Source organism: Rutilus rutilus (assembly GCF_951802725.1).
Source record: "Rutilus rutilus genome assembly, chromosome: 12".
In the NCBI taxonomy this organism is placed as follows: Eukaryota; Metazoa; Chordata; class Actinopteri; order Cypriniformes; family Leuciscidae; genus Rutilus; species Rutilus rutilus.
Genome location: NC_140217.1, coordinates 9,591,418 through 9,616,024, shown reverse-complemented (window position 1 = coordinate 9,616,024; position 24,607 = coordinate 9,591,418). Strand labels below are relative to the sequence as shown.

The window sequence follows — 24,607 nt, the reverse complement described above, 5'->3', positions numbered from 1 at the left end:
AAACAAACAAAGGAGGAAAGACATAAACCAAAAAAATTTATATAACCCTTTAAAGAACACAAAATGTATACTAATATAATAATCAAAAGTATAATGAAAGTTTAGTCCATATGATTTATGAAGACATATTAGTATTGTGAAAACAGACTAAAATTGTATTCATTATTCACTTATAATCTTCCCCTCAACTGCAACTGGATCATTGAGTCATTAAATGAACTGAACTGGATCAATCAGATTAATTAGGAAATAATTCAACCTGTTTCATCACTGGGTCATCCAATTCACTTCAAAGAATAGTCTCAAAAGAGTGATTTGTTCATGAATTGGCCATTTGTACTTTCCTCATGAATGCGAATCAAGATATCAACACTTTTGAGTGAATAACAACTTAAATTTGTTCTGTTCCTCAAACAGAGCTATGATATGACTTCAAAAATAGCGCACAAGTCACACGGACCATCTTTATGGTACTATTATGGTGCTTTTTGTCATTTTGGAGCCTTGATCACACCAGTCCAGGGCTGCATTTTATTTTTCAAAAGCCTTGTTAAGCATAAGTAGATCGTAGAGAAAATTGGTACCAATTCGTGTCTACAATCTACTTAGGTTTACAATGCTTTTAGTTAATAACCTAGATCTGTTAAGATATTCTTTTAGCTTTTGAATCACCTTTTGTGTTCCATAGAAGAAAGGAAGTCATTTGGGTATTAAATAATGACAGAAATAAAAAATTTGGGTGAAGAATCCCTTTAAGTAACTCTTTTCTTTTTGTTTTCGACCTGTTCAAAACTCCCACTTTTAAAGTTTTCCCCTCTTTCTGTTCCCCCTGCAGGTGGTTGCGTATCACTATTGTCAGGCTGATAACACGTACACATGCCTGGTCCCGGAGTTTGTGCACAGTGTGTCTGCTTTACTGTGCAGAGCCCCTCGCCTCAGTGCCTATCGAGAGCTGTTACTCCGAGAGACGCACTTGCAGAGCCTGCTCAGCTTACGCTCCTGTGTCCAGGACCCTGCCGCCGCCTTCCGTAAGGGAATCCTGGAGCCCCTCACACTTCTACGCAAAGGTGAGACTCATCACATGCTACTGTCATTAATCACACCATCAAATAAAAACGAAATATGTTTGCTCAGGGGTAATGGGGGGAGAAGAGCGTTCTTGCCTCATTTAATTTGGCCCAGTATGGATGTGGACAGATGGTCCTCAGAAACGGCTTGGATCACAAGGAACGACAGATGAAGGACTTAACAGGAATTTTAGAGAATGAGGCTAGAGCAAATTTCGAGTATGAAAATGAAGACATAGAGCTTTCAGTCTGAACTCTTGAAAATCAGTGTTTCTGGTTTGTAGCGTCAGATTAAAGAGAGAATATAGTAGAGGAAACAGCCTTTATATGACATATAATGTTGGGTAAAGTCATAATGACCCTAATTAAAATTGTTCCTATATATGTACTTGAAGACCCATTCCATCATGGTGCAAACTTTTCTGACTTCAATATTCCTTGAAGTCATGATAAATATATTCTGCATTATTTGTCATAAAGACAAAATGCATTAGTTTTCATAACAATCATTTTATTTATCTATTGTGTAGATCATATATAAGATGAGCCAGTCTCTCGTGAAACTACACCTTTCACATGTGCTTTTTTTTTGGGTCATATTTTTTATTTGGTAGCTTAATGTGGTGAATATTCCATGTGTGAAACTTCCAAGATAAGTAGATGTGTTTTATTTATTTTTTTACTAAGATGAAGTTGAGGATCCTTGAGTTGTGATGAAAAAAGAAGTTTATGTAATCTAAATCATAAGTCATTGTAATAACGAACTTTCCTTTGTGGTTGACGACACCTAAGCTGTGCCGACTATTAGTGGATTTTAAATATTATTTGAGACAAACAGCTAGTTAGGCATAGTTTTAAGCTACTGTTGTAGCTAATGCAGCCTTACTGTAATCATACTAGTAGTTAATGTAGTCATTTTAATTCTGATTAATGACCCCAGTGTAATAAATAAATTATTGCGACACTTATAACAAATAATGATAGATTTTAAAAAGAAATGTTAACCTCATGTTAAAGGAGAACTCCGGTCAATTTTAACATTGAGCTCATTTTTTTGTACATTTGGAGTGCTGTCAGTACAGAGAACAACGACAAAAAGTGATTCCTTCGGAGTGAACGCGGGTGAATCTGACTGCAGTAGATGTGAAAGATATTAATAAAAATGATGTTTATTCAGCCAGCGAACATACCTGTATTTACATCCTGTTTTCGGTCGAAGTCCACAGTAATCGATTGTCGAGTTCACGCGCGTGATCATAGGTACTAAACCTATGCGCGTGAACTCGACAATCGATTACTGTGGACTTCGACCGAAAACAGGATGTAAATACAGGTATGTGCGCTGGCTGAATAAACATAATTTTTTATATATTTCTTTCACATCTACTGCAGTCAGATTCACCCGCGTTCACTCCGAAGGAATCACTCACATGACCTGTGCACTTGTAATGACACATCAAGGATGTTAAGAGCCTAAAAGCAGGTTTAAAACTTGCCCCATTGAAGTCAACAGGGTGCAAATTTTAAAAAGAGGATAACTCGGTGTAGGCAACACCGATTTTTGTCGTTGTTCTCTGTACTGACAGCACTCCAAATGTACAAAAAAATGAGCTCAATGTTAAAATTGACCGGAGTTCTCCTTTAAGGTTAATGTTAGCCTTAAAGGGATAGTTCACTTTGAAATTAAATTTTGGTATGTTTTAGCTTACCTGAAGGGCATCCAAGATGTAGGTGTCTTTTTTTCCTCAGTAGTTTCAATTTTGATATTTTAGGTCAAACCGTTCTTGTCTGTCAGTCATATAATGCAGGTCTGCGGTCACTGTCTCAAAACAGCATGCACAAGTCCAAATTAAAACAATTCCCCATCGTCCAAATGAAACAATTCCCCATCGTAAGTACACTTTGATGGCCTAAGACACGAAACGAGCGGTTTGTGTGAGAAAACGAACCGTATTTATATAGTTTTTGCCTCTTGAACAAAGCCGCGTCCAACTGATCTGACGGCGCGGGCGGGTATAGATATATACACTGATGTCGCCTTAGCTAATGAACTGCAATAGCGAAGGCGACATCTAGTGCTAGTGTTTCTATACCCGCACGCGGGCGGATATAGATATAGAAACACTAGATGTCGCCTTCGCTATTGCAGTTCATTAGCCAAGGCGACATCAGTGTATATATCTATACCCGCCCGCGCCGTCAGATCAGTTGGACGCGGCTTTGTTCAAGAGGCAAAAACTATATAAATACGGTTCGTTTTCTCACACACACCGCTCGTTTCGTGTCTTAGGCCATCAAAGTGTACTTACGATGGGGAATTGTTTCATTTGGACGATGGGGAATTGTTTTAATTTGGACTTGTGCATGCTCTTTGAGACAGTGACCATAGACCTGCATTATATGACTGACAGACAAGAACGGTTTGACCTAAAATATCAAAATTGAAACTACTGAGGAAAAAAAGACACCTACATCTTGGATGCCCTTCAGGTAAGCTAAAACATACCAAAATTTAATTTCAAAGTGAACTATCCCTTTAAATGCTTTCAAGATTAGCCTGTTTTTTTTGTCCTTTAAATTGACTGCCAAATTGCATTCAGGTTTTCCTCCATTCTGGTATCGAATGCCCTAATTTCATGATCCAATCAATAGGTGATCAATTAAAATCAAATCCTGCCCTAAATTCATTTTTCTTGTTGAGTATCCTATCCGAAAAACTCCTAGACATTATGGAAGTAATTAAAGGTTTCGACTTTAAAGGAATAATTTACCCCACAATTAATATTATGCCATCATTTATTCACCATCATGCTGTTCCAAAACTTTCTTCTGTGGAACACAAAAGCAGATGTTTGGCAGAATGTTTAATCTGCTCTTTTTCTATAAAATGAAAGTTAATGATAATGCTGTTGAGCTCCAAATACTGCACATTTTTCAGTTTTAAGTTAACTATTCAAAAAAAAAATTTTTTGGAAGGGTGCAGCTATTAGTCAAGTGGCAAATACTCAAAAACATTGAGAGTGAGAGTTTCACTACAGACTGCAGGCGCTTTTTCCTACTCAACATATGGTGAAAGAACGAAGGGTTTTTATTGTGCTGGGTGTTCTAAAATCACGTAGTAAACATTCAGCTGTACAAATTGTTCCTGGTAACTTTTCTGAACAAAAACCTGAACACACCCACGTAATGCCAAACTCTTAAAAGACTCTGGGTCCATATTTGACGTTTTACCATGTCGTTTCTATTGTGTTGTGCAGAGTGTAAGATTCCAGAAGAAGATTACATCATCCTAGTGGACGGTCTAAATGAGGCAGAGTTCCACAAACCAGACTATGGAGATACCATTGCATCCTTCATCACCAAAATCATCTCTAAATTTCCTATTTGGCTTAAACTGATTGTGACCGTCAGGGTCAACCAAGTGGTAAGTTTGCAAAGCCTGCACCCTTTTATGCTGGTTTTAATACAAAGCAAGACCATTCAGAAAGTTTTAAAGCTCTAGCCTATAAAGTGTCCTGATGTGCCTTTTGTGATCAGAGCTTTCAGAATGGTTGCTGTGGTGAGTTTTGGATGCTGGTCAGTGGCTAGTGTGTGTGTAATCCATGTCTGAACAGAGCTGGACTCCGACCTTCTGGAGCCAAGCTTATATAAGAGGGGATAAGGGCTGTGATGCAATACTGCAGATGCTATGTGTGTCCCTATACACTTTTCACACACATACACTGTCTCTTTTTCTCTCACTCACTACTTTTTGGAGCAGTGACCCAAAAGTGCCAGACAACCCACACAACCAGGCTGCCGGTGTTTTTTCTACAACATTAATCCTGCAGTTGTTTTGAAATTTATTGTGTTTTGCATACAGATGATGATAAAGATGCTCAGTAGGATAAAAATGAGCAGACTTCTGTGAGTCTTGTAGTATTCAATAATTTTTTCCTCTTGAAGTCATCAAGGGCATGCAGTTGTCAGTGGTTACAGTACAAAACCGTAATCCTGAAAGAACTATACTTATTCAAGAAAAGGGATTATTTTGGAAAGTTGGTGGTCGTTACTCCTGTGCTATGGTGCATAACAGTCGTTTTAAATTAAGGTTCATCCCTTAAAGTCCCCACAAACTATTTAATTGCATGTCTTTCTATTGCAGCAGGCAGAAAGATGTCACTTTTTAATGCTACCAGCATCTGAATTAGTATACAGGAATTGTCGAAAATGGCCATTTTGTGTAGTTTTGTCGCTTTATAATTTGATCAGTCTAACCAACATGTAGAGAAAAAAAGGAAATTATCTCATAGACTGTGACTGTGTCAATCCTCAATATATAAGATAGTTTTTATGACATGGCAGGTTTCTAAAATGTCATGTGGTGCAACTCCTTCAACATAAATATATTATTCATGATATTCATTATATTTATTCTTCTACTCATGATGTTTCATGTCTACCTTAAAACATATTAAATACATTTTCATTTAAAAGTTTTCTTTGGTATAAAATGGAATAAAAAATTAATTATTTTGCAAAGCCATATAAAACCAAAATGAATGCATTTTTCAAGAACTTGGCTTATTTTATTTTTATAACTTTTATGTGTCTTTTATGTTGATCTGACAGGAAGTCACCAGTCTCCTCCACTTTCCCATCATCTCTTTGGATGATTTCCATGACAACAAGGATATAACCTCTGACCTCACCTCCTACATCCAGCACCGTATAGACCACAGCCCTGACATCATCAGCAACATTGCCATCAATGGCAAAGCAGACCCAGCAAACCTCTCTAAGCTCAGCGCCCACCTGGTCGCCCGCAGCCAGGGCTCATATCTTTATTTAAAATTAACTCTCGATCTGTTTGAGAAGGGTCACCTGGTCATTAAAAGCTCCAGCTATAAGGTGATACCAGTGTCTCTGTCTGAGCTCTATCTGCTGCAGTGCAACATGAAATTCCCATCGGCCTCAGCATTTGAGCGTGTGTTGCCGCTGCTAAACGTGGCTCTGGCATCTTTGCACCCTCTGACGGATGAGCAGCTCTTTCGGGCACTGAATGCGGGATCCATGAGAGGAGAGCTGGAGTGGGAGGACTTCCAGCAGCGCATGGATGCTCTTTCCTGCTTTCTGATTGGCCGTCGAGACAGAACGCGCATGTTCTGCCACCCCTCATTTAGGGAGTGGCTGGTATGGAGGGCGGATGGCGAGAGCACTGACTTCATGTGTGACCCAAGGTAAGCAGTGATGTCGCTTTTTCTTACACACTAAAGAATGGTTTGGTTTGGTGTTTTTCACGCTTGTTATGGCAAGGATAAAGTTGCTAACGTGTTGCACATTGCTATAAAGTTGCCAGATAGCGCACAGCAATGCTCCAAACACCTTAGCTATGTGATTAAACTACTGAGACCACCTTAACAAGTGAATAGCAATGTGCTAAAACCACTCAGAACACTTAAGCAACTTCATAGCAATGCCTTAAAACTACTTGGAGCACCTCAGAAAATGAAAAGCAATGTGCTAAAACTAATCAGACACCAAATAAAGGGAATTGTAATGCGTAAAAACTGCCCAAAACACTTAAGCAATGCACTAAAACTACTTAAAACACTTTAGCAAGTGAATAGCGATGTGCTAAAACTACTCAGAAACCCAAGAAACTTCATAGCAATGTGTGCTAAGACTACTCTGGGTGCATTTCAATCAACTCCCTGGTTCATTGGTCAAGGCAAAACTAATTTGTCCTTGATTTTCTTGGAGAAAAGTGGCTTTTTTGCTGCCCTTCTGGACACCAGGCCATTGGCCAAAGGTCTTCGCCTCATTGTGCGTACAGATGCACTCACACCTGCTGCCAATATTGAGCAAGCTCTGCAGGGTTGCTGACACGATTTCGTAGCCGGCTCCTCGGGAGGAGATGGTCGTAGTGCTTGCTGGACACTCTTCTTCACTGCAATTGAACCTCTCTCCATAAAGTTCTTGATGAGCCGGTAAATGGTTCTTTCAGGTGCAATGTTCTTTGCAGCAATTTCCTTGATGTGAGGCCATTTTGATGCGAAGTGAATGATGGGTACATGTCTTTCTTTGGAGGTAACCATTGCTAACACAAGAACACAATGATCAGAAACACGTCTTCCCTCCTTTTACAGCAATCAATCTGCTCTTATAATCAAACCAGAATGATTGCTGATTACTGAATGATAGTACTCGTTCACACTTTCATATGTGCTGATGATATGATTAGTCAAATGATATTAGCTGGTAATTTTGTGCCAGGACCAAAAAAAAACATTTTTGGGCCAATTAAGTTTTTTGCAGTTATTTAAAATGCATCTGATCACTCTACACACTAATCTACATAATGTGAATCAACACCACAACTGAAGTAGCAAACTTTGCGAAACACAAAAGTTGACACTGCCAAAACTTGGCCTTGGCTGTAGTGCACTGGAATTTCCACAACACATATCCAGTCACCTTTATTTATATAGCGCTTTATACAATTCAGACTGTTTCAAAGCCGCTTTAGAGTGATAAACAGGAAAATAATGATCAACAATACAAACAGAGCAGGGAACCAGGGAGCATCGATGCTCACTGTATAAAACTGTCACATTTCTAACACGCATTAGAAGATTTGAAAAGACAAACCATTATTAATTTTTTTGCATAAGCACATCTCTAGGCAGCAGAGAACAATCTAGCTAACATTTATCATTTATGCCTGAAATATTGTAGGGATATGTGATCAAAGCATTTAAAAGTAATGTCAGTAGGGTATCAGTCCTGCCGTTTTTGATAAATACAGTGATGACATTTTACAAAGCAAGTATGTTGTCTGGGGCCAGAGTCATCTGTGTCCCAATGTTTAATGACCCAGGGTCCTCAAGAGTGGCCCAATTAGTGTACATAATATACCAATTCATGAGCCAGGGATCCTAGCAAGTGAATTTCAATGCATTAAAATGTGTTATTTGTTTTCCCAAAACCAGTTAAATATAAATTTAAATAAATGAAATAAATATAAATCTTATCCCACAGCCAATTTCATTGGTAAACTCAATCACACAGCCACCTGTCATGAAGAGTTCAGAATTCAGAAAAATCATGGATGGATCAGGATGTGCGTGCCAATGCTATACTAAGGTTAAGGTTACGGAATTGTTTAGGCAGTCGGCACTGTGATTAACATGACCAATGAAATCTTTAAAATCAGCTATGGGGAAGGGCTTACGCTTATCTAGTTTGGGTAAAAACAACACACCACTAAAGCTACTCCAAACACATTTGAAGCTTCATAGCATTGTGTTACAACTAGTCCGAACACCTTGCCAACCACATAGCAAAGCATGTGAAGTACAGATTTTTTGGGGTTTAATTGAGTTCAGAAAGGGAGTAACTAAAATTTGAGTGTGTGTAGCCTTTGGACATGAAATTACTCTCGTGTAGTTCTCTTTCATTTAGTAGACTCTTCAATTATCTGTCCACCTAAACACACACACACACACATTGCTCAGTGTTCTCATTTAGAAAGGCATCAGTAGCTCCATCACTGTTATAAACTGAAGAGTGACCCACTTAACACGGTTCAAACATGTCCTCATAGACAGCAAAGTTCTCTATGAATCACAGTCCATGAACTTTTCTTTTTATGAGTCCAATATTAAGCATCTGTAGGGCCATTTAGATGAGGGGAACATGGCACCCCCGATGATTAGAAATGGCCAAGTCCTACTCTAATTATTTGAGGTTGTGGATGAATTTTTTTTTTTTTTTTGTCCTTTTATTTAACATTTAGTATTGTCAGAAAGTAATTATAAGATATTTGAATATTTATTTATGAGGATCTGGAAAGGTTTCCAAGCAGGGAATCGAACTCGGGTCGCCCGAAGCACTGCCTATATGGCTATCAGCTCAGACGATTATAAAATAGGCTATTTAAATAAATGTTATAATTATATAAAAAAAATATTATTTTTGAGTTATACAAGGCATATTTGTTAAATAACAACTATGAAGGGAACATATATACATTTAACCATAGACATAATGGTCTTAAGTAATTTTACGAACTTCCGACTAAAGCCCCGCCCACCTAGTTTGATCTGAATACAGATACGAATAATTTCTAGATTGTTTGAGAAACAAATACAAATATTGACTCCACTGCAAAATTTTAACTTACTTTTTTTAAGCTGATCCGCCTGAGCAGTCTTACAGTGCTCATCAATGTCAAAATGATTTGAGATGGCCAATCAAATCAAAGACGGCAGGCTTTACTGTTCACAGGGACCAAACATGAATTCCTGCGCAGAGCTTCAGGTTTTAATGGTGAAAGATATTTGACAGCTGTTTACGATAGAAATGTTAAATGAACAACATATTCAGTGATGTCAAATTTAACTGCTTTGAATTGAAAAAATAGGCTGAATCATTGCAACCCATAACAGAATGTGACGAAAACAAGAAATATGCAGTTGACTGCATGTAAATAAGAGATATTGTGAGCAAATATTATTTGCATATATTTCAAATTAATTATCTATTTCCTTTATATTTATATATACAGTATATTATATTTCCTTATAATGTATATATATATACGTTTCCAAACATTCTTTTTGCCATTAATTGTAATAATCCAGTGAGATTTGTGTATGCACAAGGAGTCTGACAACAGCCGGTATGATCTGATCTCACCATCATCAAGTCCGTCTGTGATTACATGAAGAAACAGAAAAAACTGAGACAAACTAAATCCAGAAGAACTGTGGGAACGTCTCCGAGATGCTTGAAGAAACCTTCCTGCAAAGCTACAGTACTGTGGAAAGTACTGGCACTTGTGTTAAAATGCTGTAAAGTGAGAATGCTTTCAAAAATAAAATCACAAATTCAATTTATTTATGATTTAACTTCTATTAACTATATATGGTGTAACGACCCTTTGCGTTTAAAACGGCTTTTGTCCAGGTACACTTGCACATAGTTTTTCAGGTAGCTTTGCAGGAAGGTTTCTTCAAGCATCTCGGAGACGTTCCCACAGTTCTTCTGGATTTAGTTTGTCTCAGTTTTTTCTGTTTCTTCATGTAATCACAGACGAACTCAATGATGGTGAGATCAGATCATACCGGCTGTTGTCAGACTCCTTGTGCATACACAAATCTCACTGGATTATTACAATTAATGGCAAAAAGAATGTTTGGAAATGTAAACTGATATTTCCTACTGACACACTACAGAAAAAGATATAAATAACTGAAAAAAAAAAAATGTTTTGGGGGGAACGGGGGGTGTGGGATATTAACATGCCTAAAACTTTTGCACAGTACTGTACTTTATATATTGGTTATCCCCCCCAAAAAAATTCCCCTCTCCATACAGGAAATATGTGAATCACTTATATGATGCATCAGGATGATGGTGTTCATTATGATTTCTGATGAATTGTTATTGATGTTGGTAAACAGAAGTGGCCACGCTTTGATGGCCTTCATGCTTTCACGTCAAGAGGGAAAACTCAACCGCCAACAAACCATGGAGCTGGGCCACCACATTCTTAAAGCTCACATATTCAAGGTAATAAACACAGATACTCAAAATCCTTCACTGTGTGTGTTTAAGTGATGGGATCTCCATTTCAACTCTTCCTGCCTCTTCATCTCTGTCCTCAGGGTCACAGTAAGAGAACAGGGGTTTCGTCAAGTGTTCTGCAGGCCTTGTGGATCAGCTACAGTACAGACAGCCTTTCTGCAGCTCTTTCCTCCCTCAGAAACCTGTACACACCCAACGTCAAGGTTTGAGGATATGCAGACACAAAGACGCACTAAAAAAACACACATTCTTGTACTCAATGTGCCAATGAGACCATCACTTATAAAAAGCAGCGTCAATCTTGAGTAAAAAAAAAAAAAAAGAATAACTGTTTTGCGCTCCTGAATTGTAGAGCAAGGCTCCAACAATTAACGCGGCTGACGCATTCAACCGCACAAGAAGAGCTAAAGCCTTACAGAGCTCTAAGACATCCACAATGAACGAGATTTCATAAGTCACGTAGAACATAGTAATTAGTGCTGAGGCTTACTGAAAAATGCCTTGCGTAATGACTACATTTATTTATTAAATCTATTATATGTTAATTGCAGTCTAGACTCCGCTGTCCCTGTAATTTCCTCTCCTACGGAGTTTTAATGAAACGAGCGTCACTCTGAGCCCATGTGTGCGCACCAGCGTCCTTGACAGCCATTTGGCTGGAGAGCTTCTCATTATTTCCTGCTGTGTTTGTATAAATAAATGCGATTCTGCTTCCTTTGCTTTTAATGTGTTCCTGCTTCATCCAGCATCTTAATCAAGCCTCCATTACCACACTGTCCATATCCACATCAAAAAAAAGTAATGGAGCCAGGTTGCATTTATTCATTCATTCATCGATTAGCGAGTATGACTTCATGCCTTCCACTGTTAAATGAAAGTGAAATAAACAATTAGCATTTTTGAACAGATACAATATATTTGTGTATAAATACTAAGTTTTGTGGTTTGGTTTTATGTTTAGACATGACATTCTTGTTGAGTTAATTAAAATGGATATTCGAAAGCTGGACAGGAAACTGTAGAGGGATTGAGAATAAAATGTATAGCTTCAACCCACAGCCTCTATCTACAATCTACAGATGCAAGCAAATAATCAGCTTCAATCGAGTATGTCTTAATCTATATCTAATATTAAGGCATACCAGTGTGAAGATATTTGCTTGCATCTGTTGATCGTAAATATAGCATGTGGATTGAATCAATACATTCTAGTCTTTATATTGCACATGTAGATTGGCACAGTAGATTGTAAATTGAAGCTATAGATTAAAAATGAATAAATTATAGATTAAAATAAAAAAATTAATGCTGTAGATTAAACCTATAGATTGATGCTATAAATTCAACCCATAGATTGCAGATTGAGGCTATAGATTAAATCTGTTGATTTACAGATACAGTATATGCTGTATATTATTATAGATTGAAGCTGTAAATTGAAGATAGATATATAAAGGCATACTAGGTTGAAGCTGTTGAAGCTGATACAGACTGTGGATTGAAGCTATACATTTTGGTTGAAGCTGTAGATTTTAAATTAAGTCTGTAGACTGAAGATGTAGATTTAGGCTTTAGATTGAAGCTGCAGACTGTAAATTGAGATTGCAACTGTAGATTGAGGCTATACTGTAGATTGAAGATGTAAATTTCTATTAGGTTATAAGGTTAAGGCTCCAGCATCCCCGTGACCCTGCAGAGGATGAAGTGATTTGGATGGATATTTAAGTTATAGACTGAAGATGTAGATTGTAGTTTGAGGATGTAGATTGTAGCTTGATTCTGTAGATTGAAGCCATGGATTGTAAACTGAGGTCTGAATACTGAAATCAAGGTTGAGAAATCAAAATAGAGATTGTAAATGGTGAGGGAAAAACAATAGTGTGATTTTCAGCTCAAGTTAGTTCAGTGTTGATTCAGTTCAGTAATTGTGTAAAGTTCATCAATTATGAAATAAGTTCAGATATAAGCAACTTCAGTAGTAGTGTAGTGTAGATAATAGTGTCGTTATTCACTTCGCGTCAGTTCAAAGTTGATTCAGTTCAGTTTAATAACAGTATAAAGCAGCTCTGCAGAAAACAGTCATCAATTCAGTTCAACTTTTGTTATCCTCTAATAGTGTCAGTGCAGTCAAATCAAATCATTAATATTTTACTGAATATTAAGTGACCATTCTGTGAAGCCCTCAGACGGGTAATAATTGACCCAGTTACTTAATTTCTTGTGTTAAAACCAGTCTTACCTGCGTCCCCAGGTGTCCCGGTTGCTGATCCTGGGAGGGGCGAGTGTGTGTTACCGTACTGAGGTTTTAAACAGTGCACCAGTGCTGTGTGTGCAGTCTCACCTGGGCCACCTGGAGATGACTGCTCTGCTCCTGGAGTGTGGGGCGCCTGTGGATGGGCAGTCGGAGAACGGCATGACCTCCCTCTGTTATGCCTCAGCTGCTGGACATCTGCCACTTGTCACCTTACTATGCAAAAAAGGGGCAAAGGTCAGTCGATCCCATATAATACACAAAATGACTATAAATGAGTCAGATTTAAACCTAAACCTCTGTATTTCAGTAAAAGATATTCAGGGGTGAAATTGGCAGGTGGAGATACCCTAAAAGTAGTGGTGATTTTGGTGCCCTAGCCAAGATATTATGACCCATTCCCCCCAAAAAGCACAATTACTTAGTTTGTCATAGTACTATATACACATATATGCAATAAAAACTAATAAATAGAATAGAATAATGAATCAAACATGAAATAAATGTACAGAATACACTATATGTGCACTTTTAATAAAGCAACCAAGATTGCTACTGCATATCAGTAATGGAATATCAGAAATGGGGTACTCATTTGGTTGAATTTTATTTTGCAATTTCACCGGAACAGAGAGCAGATGGAGTTCCTGGAGAACCTGTTAGTAATGCCACTTTAAAGTAATTAAAAATGTATTTATATGAAAATAGAAAATCTTATAATTAGAGCCAAAACATTCTAACAGTGAGACAGGGAATAAATGTTGCGGTCCTCATTAACTTTAAATACTTAATAAGTGTGCAAGTCAGTCAAAAACACCACAGTCATTTTTGGTTATATAAACAATTCTGCTGTTTTCAAACTGTGAAAAGTTTATATTGTTACATTTGTCTTTTTAAATATTTTTTTTTGCACACAGTGTACTGTATAGTGTACAAGGTGTTCCAGATGGTTCCTTCTCAGTTTAACTCCTGCAAGCATTACTGATGAACTGCTGAAACTTTGCTGCTCATCCATTAACCATGCAATTGTCAATAATGATAGTGATAATGACTTCTCAAAAAGTTGACACTAACTAAAAAAATGCATTTAATAATTTATTTAATAATTTATTTATTTATTTTTGATAATGTGGGGGTTTTTTTTCAGTGTGGTTTTGTAAGTAACTGTACCTGTGTGTTAGGTGGATCATGCTGATAAGAGCGGTCAGTGTGCACTGGTTCACGCTGCTCTGCGGGGTCATGCTGAGATTGTGCAGTATCTTCTGGAGCAGGAGTGGGGTTCAGACCTGAAGAACAAGGCACTGCAACAGGCGCTGATCGCTGCCTCCAGCATGGGACACACACAGGTACTAAATACACACATCACACACACACAGGATACTCCCCCTACCACACATACACACAACAAACACACATTCTCACAGTTAGTTACTAAAATAGACATACTATAGACTATTGTCTATTGTTTTTAACTTTTTATATAAAGTAATTTAGAATGAGAGATTTTGTGATTAAGCGCTATTCCTGAAGTAAAGCTAGACTAAAAAACACAAAGGAACCAAACCCACTGAAATCCCTCAAATGTAATACACACTATCTTAAATCATCGTTATCTTATTGATATGTTTTACAGGTGGTAAAAAGAATGCTTGCATTGAACAATGACGATTTTTCAGTGCAGATTGATGGTCATGATACTTTGTGGGGTGAAACAGGTTTGTAAATAAACTACATTACACTACATTTTTTGTCATCTTATTTGCTAATGCATAAATGTAAACGTAAAACTCATTGATCAAAAAAATTGTCTATATAACAACATGCGTAATAGGAAACAAATTCGGACGTACTACATCCGCCATGTTGTCACTGTCACATGACCTACCAGTGTCCGTTTCATCACTTTACTGACCTTCACAACTCCTCTCTTGTGGCTTCATGGGATAGTAAAGTGACCATCGAATCCATACTCCAAAATATTGGAGGAAGTAGTTAGTCATTTAAATCATTTAAAGTCATCATTTTGAACATACTACACTTTTGGACTGTTTTTTTGTATACTGTATAGTAGAGATTGGGAAGTAGGCATATTCGAATGCAGCAATAGTTTCCCAGGATGGCAGAGTCTGCTGCACTGCATAGATCATCATTATGAGCATGCATATCTTCTCCAGCTCTAACCGCTGCTGCTGGCCGGGGCAAACTAGAGGGGTGTGTGTTCCTGCTGGATCAAGCTGCCAGTGTAACACAGCCCAACCGCAGAGGGGTGGCACCCGTCTTTAATGCAGTGCGACATGGACACACACAGGTAAGACACTTTATTACACAGGAAAACAAAAACTTCAGACTTGTCAGATTTTTTACATTGATATCTCTCTATTAAATGTCTTTTCTTCTCTCTCTCTCTTCCAGATAGCAGAGTTGTTTCTGCAGCGTGGCGCAGACGTGAATTGCAGTGATAAACATGGACGCTCTCTACTGATGGTGGCTGCAAGTGAGGGACACCTGGAGACCGTGGACTTCCTGCTCTCACAGGGTCAGTGATCGTCCTTAATCTACCATAACCCTATAAAGCCTACTGTATCAAATTTCAAAGGCCTCTAAATTATCAACTTGATCAAAATTTTGCTGAAAAACTTTACTTTTAGCAAGTAAAAAGTATTTTAGTTTAATTGTAAAAATGCCCACCTTCAGGTTGTGGTACATTTGTCTTTTTGGTGTGAATTTTTTCTGATTTTTATAAATTAAACAATGTCTGTATTATTAGTAATATTTCAAGATGAACACTTACTGGACTGAACAGCTTAGGTTTACTTGATTTATCCATTCACCATTTTTAAAATGTGAGTATTAAATATAATACAACAGATCCCTCAATCATCATTGTATTGCATTGCATTATATATTTTGCCCCCCACAATAAAAATAACATTACAGAGCTTTGATCAAACAAAGAATTTAAATTCATCTTACTAAGACAGTATTGGGAGATAAAGAGTGACAACTGATACTTACCGTATGCATTTTATGTAAGTAGTCTGCTATACTGTTATAATGATCTCACTGATGTACATTACAAACTATCATAATTTAATATCAGCAACTGCACCAAACATTTTTTGCTCAGTTTGGCCCTCCCTCCTCACGTTTAAGCTCCATATTTTCCTATATCTATCCTATAATATGATAATGGAGCATAAAAGTATGAAATATGATACTCAACAAAAGTTCAACAAAGAGAGGAGCTCCCACACATAATCGTAGAACAACATTGTGGTTACAACACTGATGGCGACGTAAATCAAAAACGCTTTGTCTTTGGCATCTCGTTTTCTACGATTATGTGTGCGAGCTTCTCCTTTTGAACTTGCGCACTAAAGTAATTTGTTTGTCTATAAATGCCTTAAGTTTTTGCACTCCACAAAAAAACCACATATTTACAGGGTTATATACCACTACATTTTCTGTGACAAAACTGGCATCATTCTGTCAAATGAAGTCCATAATGATTGTGTTTTTATTGTAGGAGCATGTCTGACAACAGTGGATAAAGAAGGTCTGACCCCGCTCGGGTGGGCATGTTTGAAAGGGCAGAAGAAAGTGGTGGAGTTTCTAGTGGAGAGGGGAGCTCAGATTGACCACACGGATAAGCATGGACGTACCCCGCTGGATCTCGCTGCTTTCTACGGTGACGCAGACATAGTAAGCTGAGATAATCTCTCTCTTTGCAGACCTAAACACACTCGGGACACTTGTGTCTCAGTATTATGCCGTGTCCATATCTGCGTGATCTGTATTCAGGTGCACTACCTGGTCGAGTGCGGCGCGGCGATCGAACACATGGACTACAGCGGCATGAGACCTCTGGACCGGGCCATCGGTAGCAGAAACACCTCAGTCGTGGTCACTCTGCTGAAGAAAGGGGCTAAACTGGGTGAGTCTCACCTCAGAACATCATGACACACATTCTTTCATATCTCTCATGGGTTCAAGTGCCGTCCTCTAGAATCTAGATCGCCACAGTCAGGTTCTCAAGAGGGTTTTTTCCATTCTAAATCTAGAATGTGGTGAGTTCCATTTGTTCTCCCCTTTTCTCGGATAGTAAAAGCACAGTGTTCCTTTGCTGAGTCCTAAATGCAATTGAAACCAGGCCATATTCGCAGCAGAGCCGTGCAGGACGGTTAGCCCACAGTTAAGTAGGACGCTGGTGATGTATGGGACTGTCATTCACGCTCTGCGACAGGGCAAAGACTTTTATAGCGAAGTCCACTCAGCTTTCTACCCAAAGTCACAGAGTGCAAACCTTAGCAGAACAAATTCCCACTCCAGTTTAAAAACATCTAATTACATCTGAAACGGCGACTGTCTCTACCAGTCTGAGGTTGATGATGGCAATGACTTTGCCAGACGCATTTTAATGACGTTGTGGTGTGATTTGTCTTGTCTACACAGTAGACATGGTTCAGAAAAGCTGTGGATTGAAGGAAAGAAAAATCTCCATAACCACTGAAAAATAACCCATGCTTTAAATTAGCATTAGCAGAGATTTCCAGTTAGCCACTAGAAGGGAGCAATATAGAGGGTTAGCAATTTTTTGCATGCTCATTTCCCCTTGGTATACAAGTAATACTGCAGGACAAGCAAAAAAATATCTAGTTTCCATTTTTTTTTTAGATGTCATGCTCGCATCCAAACCATCACAAGAGGTTTGCTGTTTTAGAAAGTCTGCCAATGAATAGTTTCACCCTTTAGTTACTGTAGTTCTCTTAAAGTTAGCCTGAAGTAGCACTTCTGCAGTTTTAACATATTTCAGCATAATAAACCAAGTTATTTGAGTCCTGAATGCTGATTGGTTGATATATCATTCCAGCTGTTTTCAAATGCATGATATAGTCACAAGTTTGCCTAGTTTCTCTATTAGCTGCAGATTACATGCTAGGAATTACATATTCTAATGGAAGGATGGCACATTTGCTTTAAATATAATGTATTTTTATTTTTATTATGTAGTAATTGATTTATAAAAGGCACTCGAGACTGTGCTATATTGTGGATATAGTTTTCAAACCTTATTGCTTAACTTCATTTTTTCAATATATACACTACTGTTAAAAAGGTCTGTATGATTTTTGTTTTAAAGAAATGAATACTTTTATTCAGCAAGGACCCATCAAATTGATCAAATACTTTTGAACTTTTATTTGTCAAAGAATCCTGAAAAAATGGTTTCCACCAAAATACTAAGCAGCACAACTGTTCTGAACATTGATAATAATATGAAACGTTTTCGAGCAGCAAACCAGCATATTAGAATTTCTGAAGGATCATGTGACCCTAGAGTAATTGCTGCGAAGTAATGGCTACTGAAAATTCAGCTTTGCCATCACAAATAAATTTAAAAATAGAAAACAATGTAACTGTTTTATTGTATTTTTGATCAAATAAATACAGGAGAGTATAGAGACTTTCAAAACATTTAAAAAATCATACCGACCCCAAACTTTTGATGGTAGTGTGTATTCCTTCCCAATTTCAGCACATCTATTCTTCTTGAGTTTTTTCCTTGCATTTATTCTTTTACGCTTTCTCTTTTTTTCTTTCTTTCTGCACTGCTGTCACTATCACTGCTAAAGGCTACAGAACATCTCCTTATGAGCGATCAGGTACAAGCATTAGGAAAGTCTCTCTTCTCTGAATCGTTCTGTGTGTTATTGACTGCCAGGACTGATGTCTCTTTCTCTCTTGAAGGTAACGCTGCCTGGGCCATGGCCACCTCCAAACCGGACATCCTCATCATTCTTCTGCAGAGACTCATGGAGGAGGGAAACCTGCTTTATAAGGTCTGTCACCGCCAACAACTAGCATCCCTCGGGGTACAAAGAGTTTTGAGTAGAACTAAAAAGTAGCTCTAACACATGCCAGTTTGCTTTACAGAAAACACAATTACATTGATCTAACCATTGTATTGAAGAGCCATTTGTGGTTTTACCTGTAGTTACTATGTTCTTACAGCAAATACTACATAAACAATAATACATTTTCATGAAGGTCCTCTGAGTTTCTTTTCCCTTTTCTCTCCTTCGTTCTCAGAAAGGAAAGATGAAGGAAGCTGCTCAGAGGTATCAGTATGCACTGAGGAAGTTTCCAAGGGAAGGTTTCGGGGAAGACCTGAAGGCATTCAGGGAGCTCCGGGTTTCCCTCTATCTCAACCTGTCCCGCTGCCGCCGCAAAACCAACGTATGTCACATGAGTATATGCACAGCTTCAGTGGATAGAGGTTAAAGGCTTCGATAACATGACTAACAATTGTTGGATGCCAATATATCTGTGTAGTAATAAACAAATGGCTATAGGCATTTTATATAGATCACATACACACTCATCTTCTCCAGGATAATTGTAATGGTTTGTCTAGGTTGAGAAGAGTTTCACAGGCTGTATAGAGAGTGTTTTGAGTGCAATTAGGAGGCAGATTATGTGAGTGTGAGAGAGCGATAGAGAGAGAGTCACTATGTGTCCTGCTACGTGTTTCCTAATTACACATGCATCCTGAAGTTCTAATGGTTATTTTAATAGGATCTTCCACCATTAAACATTTTAAGTGCATCATTAGGGCTGACAGTTATGGCTTCTCATTGAATCTCTGACCTCAGACTCAAGGACGGAATTTCAACGAGAGACTCCTGATTACAGATTCATGCATGAGAGCAGAAAGAGGGACTGAGGTAGAATGTGAACAAGTAAATCCAGAAACTTGGTATGCACGCATCAGTACCAGAATGCAACAGTGCTGCCATGAGTGCACTAATCACTCTCATGGGTCTAATTAAGACAGAGTTAAACTTGCTGAAAACTTGATTGGTCCTCATTTTTTCCACTGTCCCTTCTTCTTGTCATGCATATTCTTCCTCTCTTCTTCCTTTCACATCTGTTCTTGACAGGATTTTGGCATGGCTGAGGAGTTTGCCACCAAAGCTCTCGAGCTCAAACCAAAGTCCTATGAGGCATTTTATGCACGTGCCAGAGCCAAAAGGAGCAGCAGGTAAAGAGCATGTGAATTGTTTCTGATAAGAGTGAAACACTTCCATTGTCCTTGCTGTCTGCACGCGAAACCGAACATATAACAAAACTCTCCATTTTGGCAGTTCTTATTAATGAATCGGTTCACCCAGTTTGCGAAATGGATGAAATGCAATACAGGAGTCACTGGTGTGTTTCATGGACTTTGTCGAGTTGTCTGAACAATTGAGTCATCTCTGGATATTATTTAAACTTGAATCAAACTTGAATGAAGTCATGAACTACTAATGTGTTATGTGTACCTTCCCAGCAATGTTTAAAAAAGCTATTTTGCAGGTTAGTGTAACTTTTATTAGCCTGATGCATAAATTGTCATTGTACTATAGCCAACATGTACTCGTAAAATTATGATTAAAAAATATATAGTATTGGCACCCCACTGCAACAACCAAATCCAACAGCTGCAACAATCACATTTTGCTACCCTCTAATAATGCTACCCATTTGAACCTTATTTATAAGGCAACTTGAAAGTCACGACATCGAAAATCAGAATCAAGACATCAAATATTGGGCCAAACCAAAGGATTTTGTTTTTCATTTAAAAAAAATAGTACCATCAAATGACAAATATATTATTTCACCCAATATTTCTGTGTGATTTAATTATAGTTGTGCTTATTATAGTACAGGGGTTGTAACCTTTTTGTTATTAAGTGGCATTTTTGATTATTCTAATCACTGTGCAAATTTGTTAGCTGTCATCCACTCAGTCCCTCGCGTGATTCAATTAAAGTACCGCGCTAATGCCTTGAAACGGCATTCTAATGTGCAGTGATCGTGCAAGTCTGTGTGCTTCTGTTGACTAGCACAGGTTAATTCTTAAGTATTTATTTCATAAAACTAAACACATGACAGGCTTTGTAACTATGAGGAATGATTAACTCAAAATGTAGACAAGTATGCTGGTGCGACTTAAAGCTGCAGTCCGTAACTTTTTTTGGGTTAAAAAGTATCACATTTTTTTTTTTAGCAAGTACATAACCAGCCATTGTTTAAAACTATCTGCTTGCCTTAGCTCGATTCTAAACGGTAAGCTTGTAATAATGTTTTTAATTCCAGTGGTACTGGTGGATTTCCGCGGGAAATTCAAGCATGTCTTTTTGCGTCATTACGTCACATCAGTACACATAAAGAAGGTGTCTCGGCTAGTAGGCTATATTGAGCGTGAGGATGTTGGAGGTGGAGATTTATAGCCTTTTCTCACAGCACTTGATATAATTAAACTTATCAATTTGATGGCGGATCCAAAAAGGTTCAAACGACAACTGGCGATTCACCCGCTGTAAAACGCAAAAGAGACAGAAAAAAGAGACAGCAACCGGGCCCATGCGAAAACAAGGATAAATATCGGAAGGGCATTAAAGGTAGTCACGCAATGCTGATGTTGTTAACATTAACAATTTGAGAACAAAGTATAATTTGCATGGTTTGACGTGATATGATAAGTGATCGTTAGATTTAATCAGCCTTAAATTTCTCTTAGTTGGTCAGAACAAAAGTGGATGTTACTCACTTGTTCAGACGACATTTTCCGGTGAGAATTCTTATGTTGGTCATACTTCCAAAAAGTAGAATCTGTGATTCCGAATGACAGCATCCACACCGGCGTGGTGACTGACAGCCGCACGTTCAAAAAATTGGATTCATCCGCGCTGTGCCGTGCCGAGGCACAACCCACATAGTTGATAATTCCGCAAATAACTGCAATTGCAGATTTCGAACAGAGATGGCGACAAAGGAAAAATTACGGACTGCAGCTTTAATCTAAATGAAACGCATACGCCTCTCTGACTATTGTTCACATCAGAGTCCTGCATTAGAGGCTTCTGCGCAAACTTAAACACCTCTGATTGTCCTTTGCGTTCATGCCCTCGATTGGCTATAATGCTTAACAGTGCAAAATGCAAGTCTTTGACACTCCTCATAGCGTAAACATAAATATGTAGGGGAGTTTTGAAAGCAGCTGCCTACAGTACCTATCAGCCGGTACCGAAAATAACATTGGCTATTTAACCCGCAGTCTGCCTGTGCCTATTGACTCCCGACCCGCACAGCAAATGACCAGGTAAATATTTTCCTCCCGTTTCATCAAATTGTATTGGTCCACCTGTCGGGTACCTGCAGATAACTGCCCACGTGCAAGACACTGGCCAATTTTGCCTGTTATGGGATAGTTGTTAGCTTAACAAAAATGCTAATTTCCAAATCACTTTGGAATCGCTTTAAAGTTGCTGCCTGTAATAAGAGTCTTAGTCATTTATAAGGTTCCATTGTGGTTAAAGATTCTGTTGATGTTGAGCAGCGGTTCTCAACTCTGGCCCTCAAGATCCACTTTCCTGCAGCGTTGAGCTCCAACCTTGATCAAACTCAACTACCTGTAACTTTCTAGTAGTCCTGAAGACTTAGATTGACCCTGATGAAACTTACCTGAACAAGCTAGAGCAAAACTCAGGAAAGTGGACCTCGAGGGCCGGAGACATAGTGCTGCTGCCCATGTTTAGAAGTAGGCAGTAAGGAAGCTCACAGGGTTTACAGAGAGAAAGCATAGATCTAATCCATATAGTGCACATAATGATGATTAAATATTTACCAGTTCCTTTTCACTCTCCCAGACAGTTCGCAGCTGCGCTGGCTGATCTTTATGAAGCGGCACGTCTGTGTCCCAGTAACCGAGAGATCCGACGTCTGCTGGCACGCGTGGAGGAAGAGTCCCAGCACCTGCAGCGACAGGGTTCTAAACACCCTACCTCTCACGCCAACCCCTCACACCACGAGGAAGACAATGACGACGAGGAGGAAGATGATGATGATGAAGAAGACCAAGACATTGAGAGTTTGGAGAAAAGCCCAGACAGCCTGAGCATAAACATGTTGCAGGCAGATGAGGAGGAGGAGCGGCGTGAACAAGAATCCTCTCGGCAGGAGAAGAGGAAGGAGAGCTGGCATCAGAGCCGCACCTTGCCCGATTCTCTAGGCCTGGCGATATCGGGTGCCCAGTCTGCCGTCTCAGCGGCTGCCCCGGGACGGGCCGCCCACAGACGCCTTCCGTCCAGACAGGCTCAAAGCATGAAAAACCGAGAGTACAGCAGCTCGCTGCACGTCGAGGGCAGGCCGCCCCAGACTGCCGGGTCGAGCCCCATGCCGAGCCGCCACAGACCCACCTCACTCCGAGCAGGGCCTTGCATTGACATTGGCAGTGTTGAGAGGAGTCCCCTCAGTGGTACCAGAGAGGGCGCCATTCAGTTTGGACACGCTGAGAAGGCCGAAGGCAGTGTTGAGCCAAGGGGGGAATTTAGCAGGAGCAGCAGCGTGAGAGTGTCCAGCTCCTCCAGCGGAAACCTGACGGATACCAGCCGCGTACGCAATTCGGTGGCGAGCGCTCCCGACAGCGGCACGAGGCAATCTGAGCATAAGCCACGCCCCTTTATGGGTGTCATTGACAAGACTGCACGTATCCAGCAGCAGCTGCAGCTGCAAGGTCACCATGGCAACCTGGTGTCCAGTTACGGCTGGCAGGGACTTGTGCCAGAAGGCCTCGTAGGTCACAATGTAAGTGTCATGAACACGCACTCGCAAGGACTGTCTAGTGACCTCCAATACGCTAAAATGAGCGCGTATCAGGAGCCCATCCATAACAGCACTCACACGCCCGAATTTCATCCTGGACACGGATACAAGGACTGTAACCCCCTCCAGCAGCACTACAACGACACCAAGCACAAGCAGGCCAGCCTGGCCCGGGACAACCCCATCCTGATCAGCTCCATCAAACCGAAACGCTCCTTTATCGAGTCCAACGTGTAGCTACAAACTCATACTTTATGTTGAGCACAAATTATTTACAATCTTACGACTTTAATATAAGGGGCTCGGTTTTCATCAACAAGCTCAATGTCGTTTGAGTCGGTTTTGAAGACTAAATTCAAAGCATTTTTGTGTGAGTGCTCCAGGTAAGCGCACACGAGTAAAAGATTGCCTTGCATTTCCGTTTACAACTACAGCTTCAGAGGTATTTAAGCACATGTTTGAATGCGCAACGCTGCGTCCGCACATTAAAAGAGAGCAGAGCTATAATACAGATGATGTGTTAATGTATTAAGATACCTTACCTGACTTTAGACTTCAGTAAGGACATAGGACGTCTACCAAGATGAAACACTGTCTTTTACAGTTGGATCGTGGACCAGTACTATGTGTATTCAAAAGCATTTCATGTTTGAATGGTGATGAGTCTGTTTGTGTGTGTGTATTTCTGTTGGGAAGTCTTTTCTTCATAAATTACTCACAGTTTTGACTGATTTATTTATGGCTTGGTTGTCTGATTAAAACAATATTATATTTTATATATTAGTTATTTTTGCACAGCTATATATTATGAAATACAACTTTGAGTGTGAGATTGACATGAACTGTATAAAGGACACCAGGTTTACATGCATGTTATGGTGAACCATATTCAGGTGTCTATGAGGACAGATGTTATTTCATATGTACATTATTTGCAATTAATTTGATGTATAGGGCTGTTATGAATTGTATTTGAATATTTCAGCATCATATACAATAAACCCCAGTTTAAGACTTCGGTTATTTTAGTTTATTACATTTCTCTCCTAAAGAATTAGGACAGTTGGTT

General features: G+C 39.1%; 1 protein-coding gene across 6 annotated transcripts in view; it reads left to right on the top strand.

Moving 5' to 3' along the window:
- The window catches only part of tanc1a (tetratricopeptide repeat, ankyrin repeat and coiled-coil containing 1a), a 76,001-nt gene extending 51,445 nt beyond the window's left edge, over nucleotides 1-24,556 (top strand). For 2 of the 6 annotated variants that reach the window (XM_084425740.1, XM_084425744.1), the window contains 18 exons: nucleotides 836-1,067; nucleotides 4,325-4,491; nucleotides 5,679-6,286; nucleotides 10,514-10,622; nucleotides 10,718-10,840; nucleotides 12,889-13,125; nucleotides 14,070-14,234; nucleotides 14,522-14,603; nucleotides 15,063-15,196; nucleotides 15,301-15,424; nucleotides 16,415-16,590; nucleotides 16,690-16,822; nucleotides 18,522-18,551; nucleotides 18,637-18,728; nucleotides 18,979-19,125; nucleotides 19,830-19,930; nucleotides 21,992-22,036; nucleotides 22,584-24,550. In XM_084425740.1, the coding sequence (XP_084281866.1) occupies nucleotides 836-1,067; nucleotides 4,325-4,491; nucleotides 5,679-6,286; nucleotides 10,514-10,622; nucleotides 10,718-10,840; nucleotides 12,889-13,125; nucleotides 14,070-14,234; nucleotides 14,522-14,603; nucleotides 15,063-15,196; nucleotides 15,301-15,424; nucleotides 16,415-16,590; nucleotides 16,690-16,822; nucleotides 18,522-18,551; nucleotides 18,637-18,728; nucleotides 18,979-19,125; nucleotides 19,830-19,930; nucleotides 21,992-22,036; nucleotides 22,584-23,775 (3,897 nt within the window). In that variant the 3' untranslated portion in view covers nucleotides 23,776-24,550. Of the gene's footprint in view, nucleotides 1-835; nucleotides 1,068-4,324; nucleotides 4,492-5,678; nucleotides 6,287-10,513; nucleotides 10,623-10,717; nucleotides 10,841-12,888; nucleotides 13,126-14,069; nucleotides 14,235-14,521; nucleotides 14,604-15,062; nucleotides 15,197-15,300; nucleotides 15,425-16,414; nucleotides 16,591-16,689; nucleotides 16,823-18,521; nucleotides 18,552-18,636; nucleotides 18,729-18,978; nucleotides 19,126-19,829; nucleotides 19,931-21,991; nucleotides 22,037-22,583 lie in introns of all 6 variants that reach the window. The other 4 variants (XM_084425742.1, XM_084425745.1, XM_084425741.1 and 1 more) reach the window with 3 other exon arrangements.
- The last annotated feature ends 51 nt before the right edge of the window (nucleotides 24,557-24,607 follow it).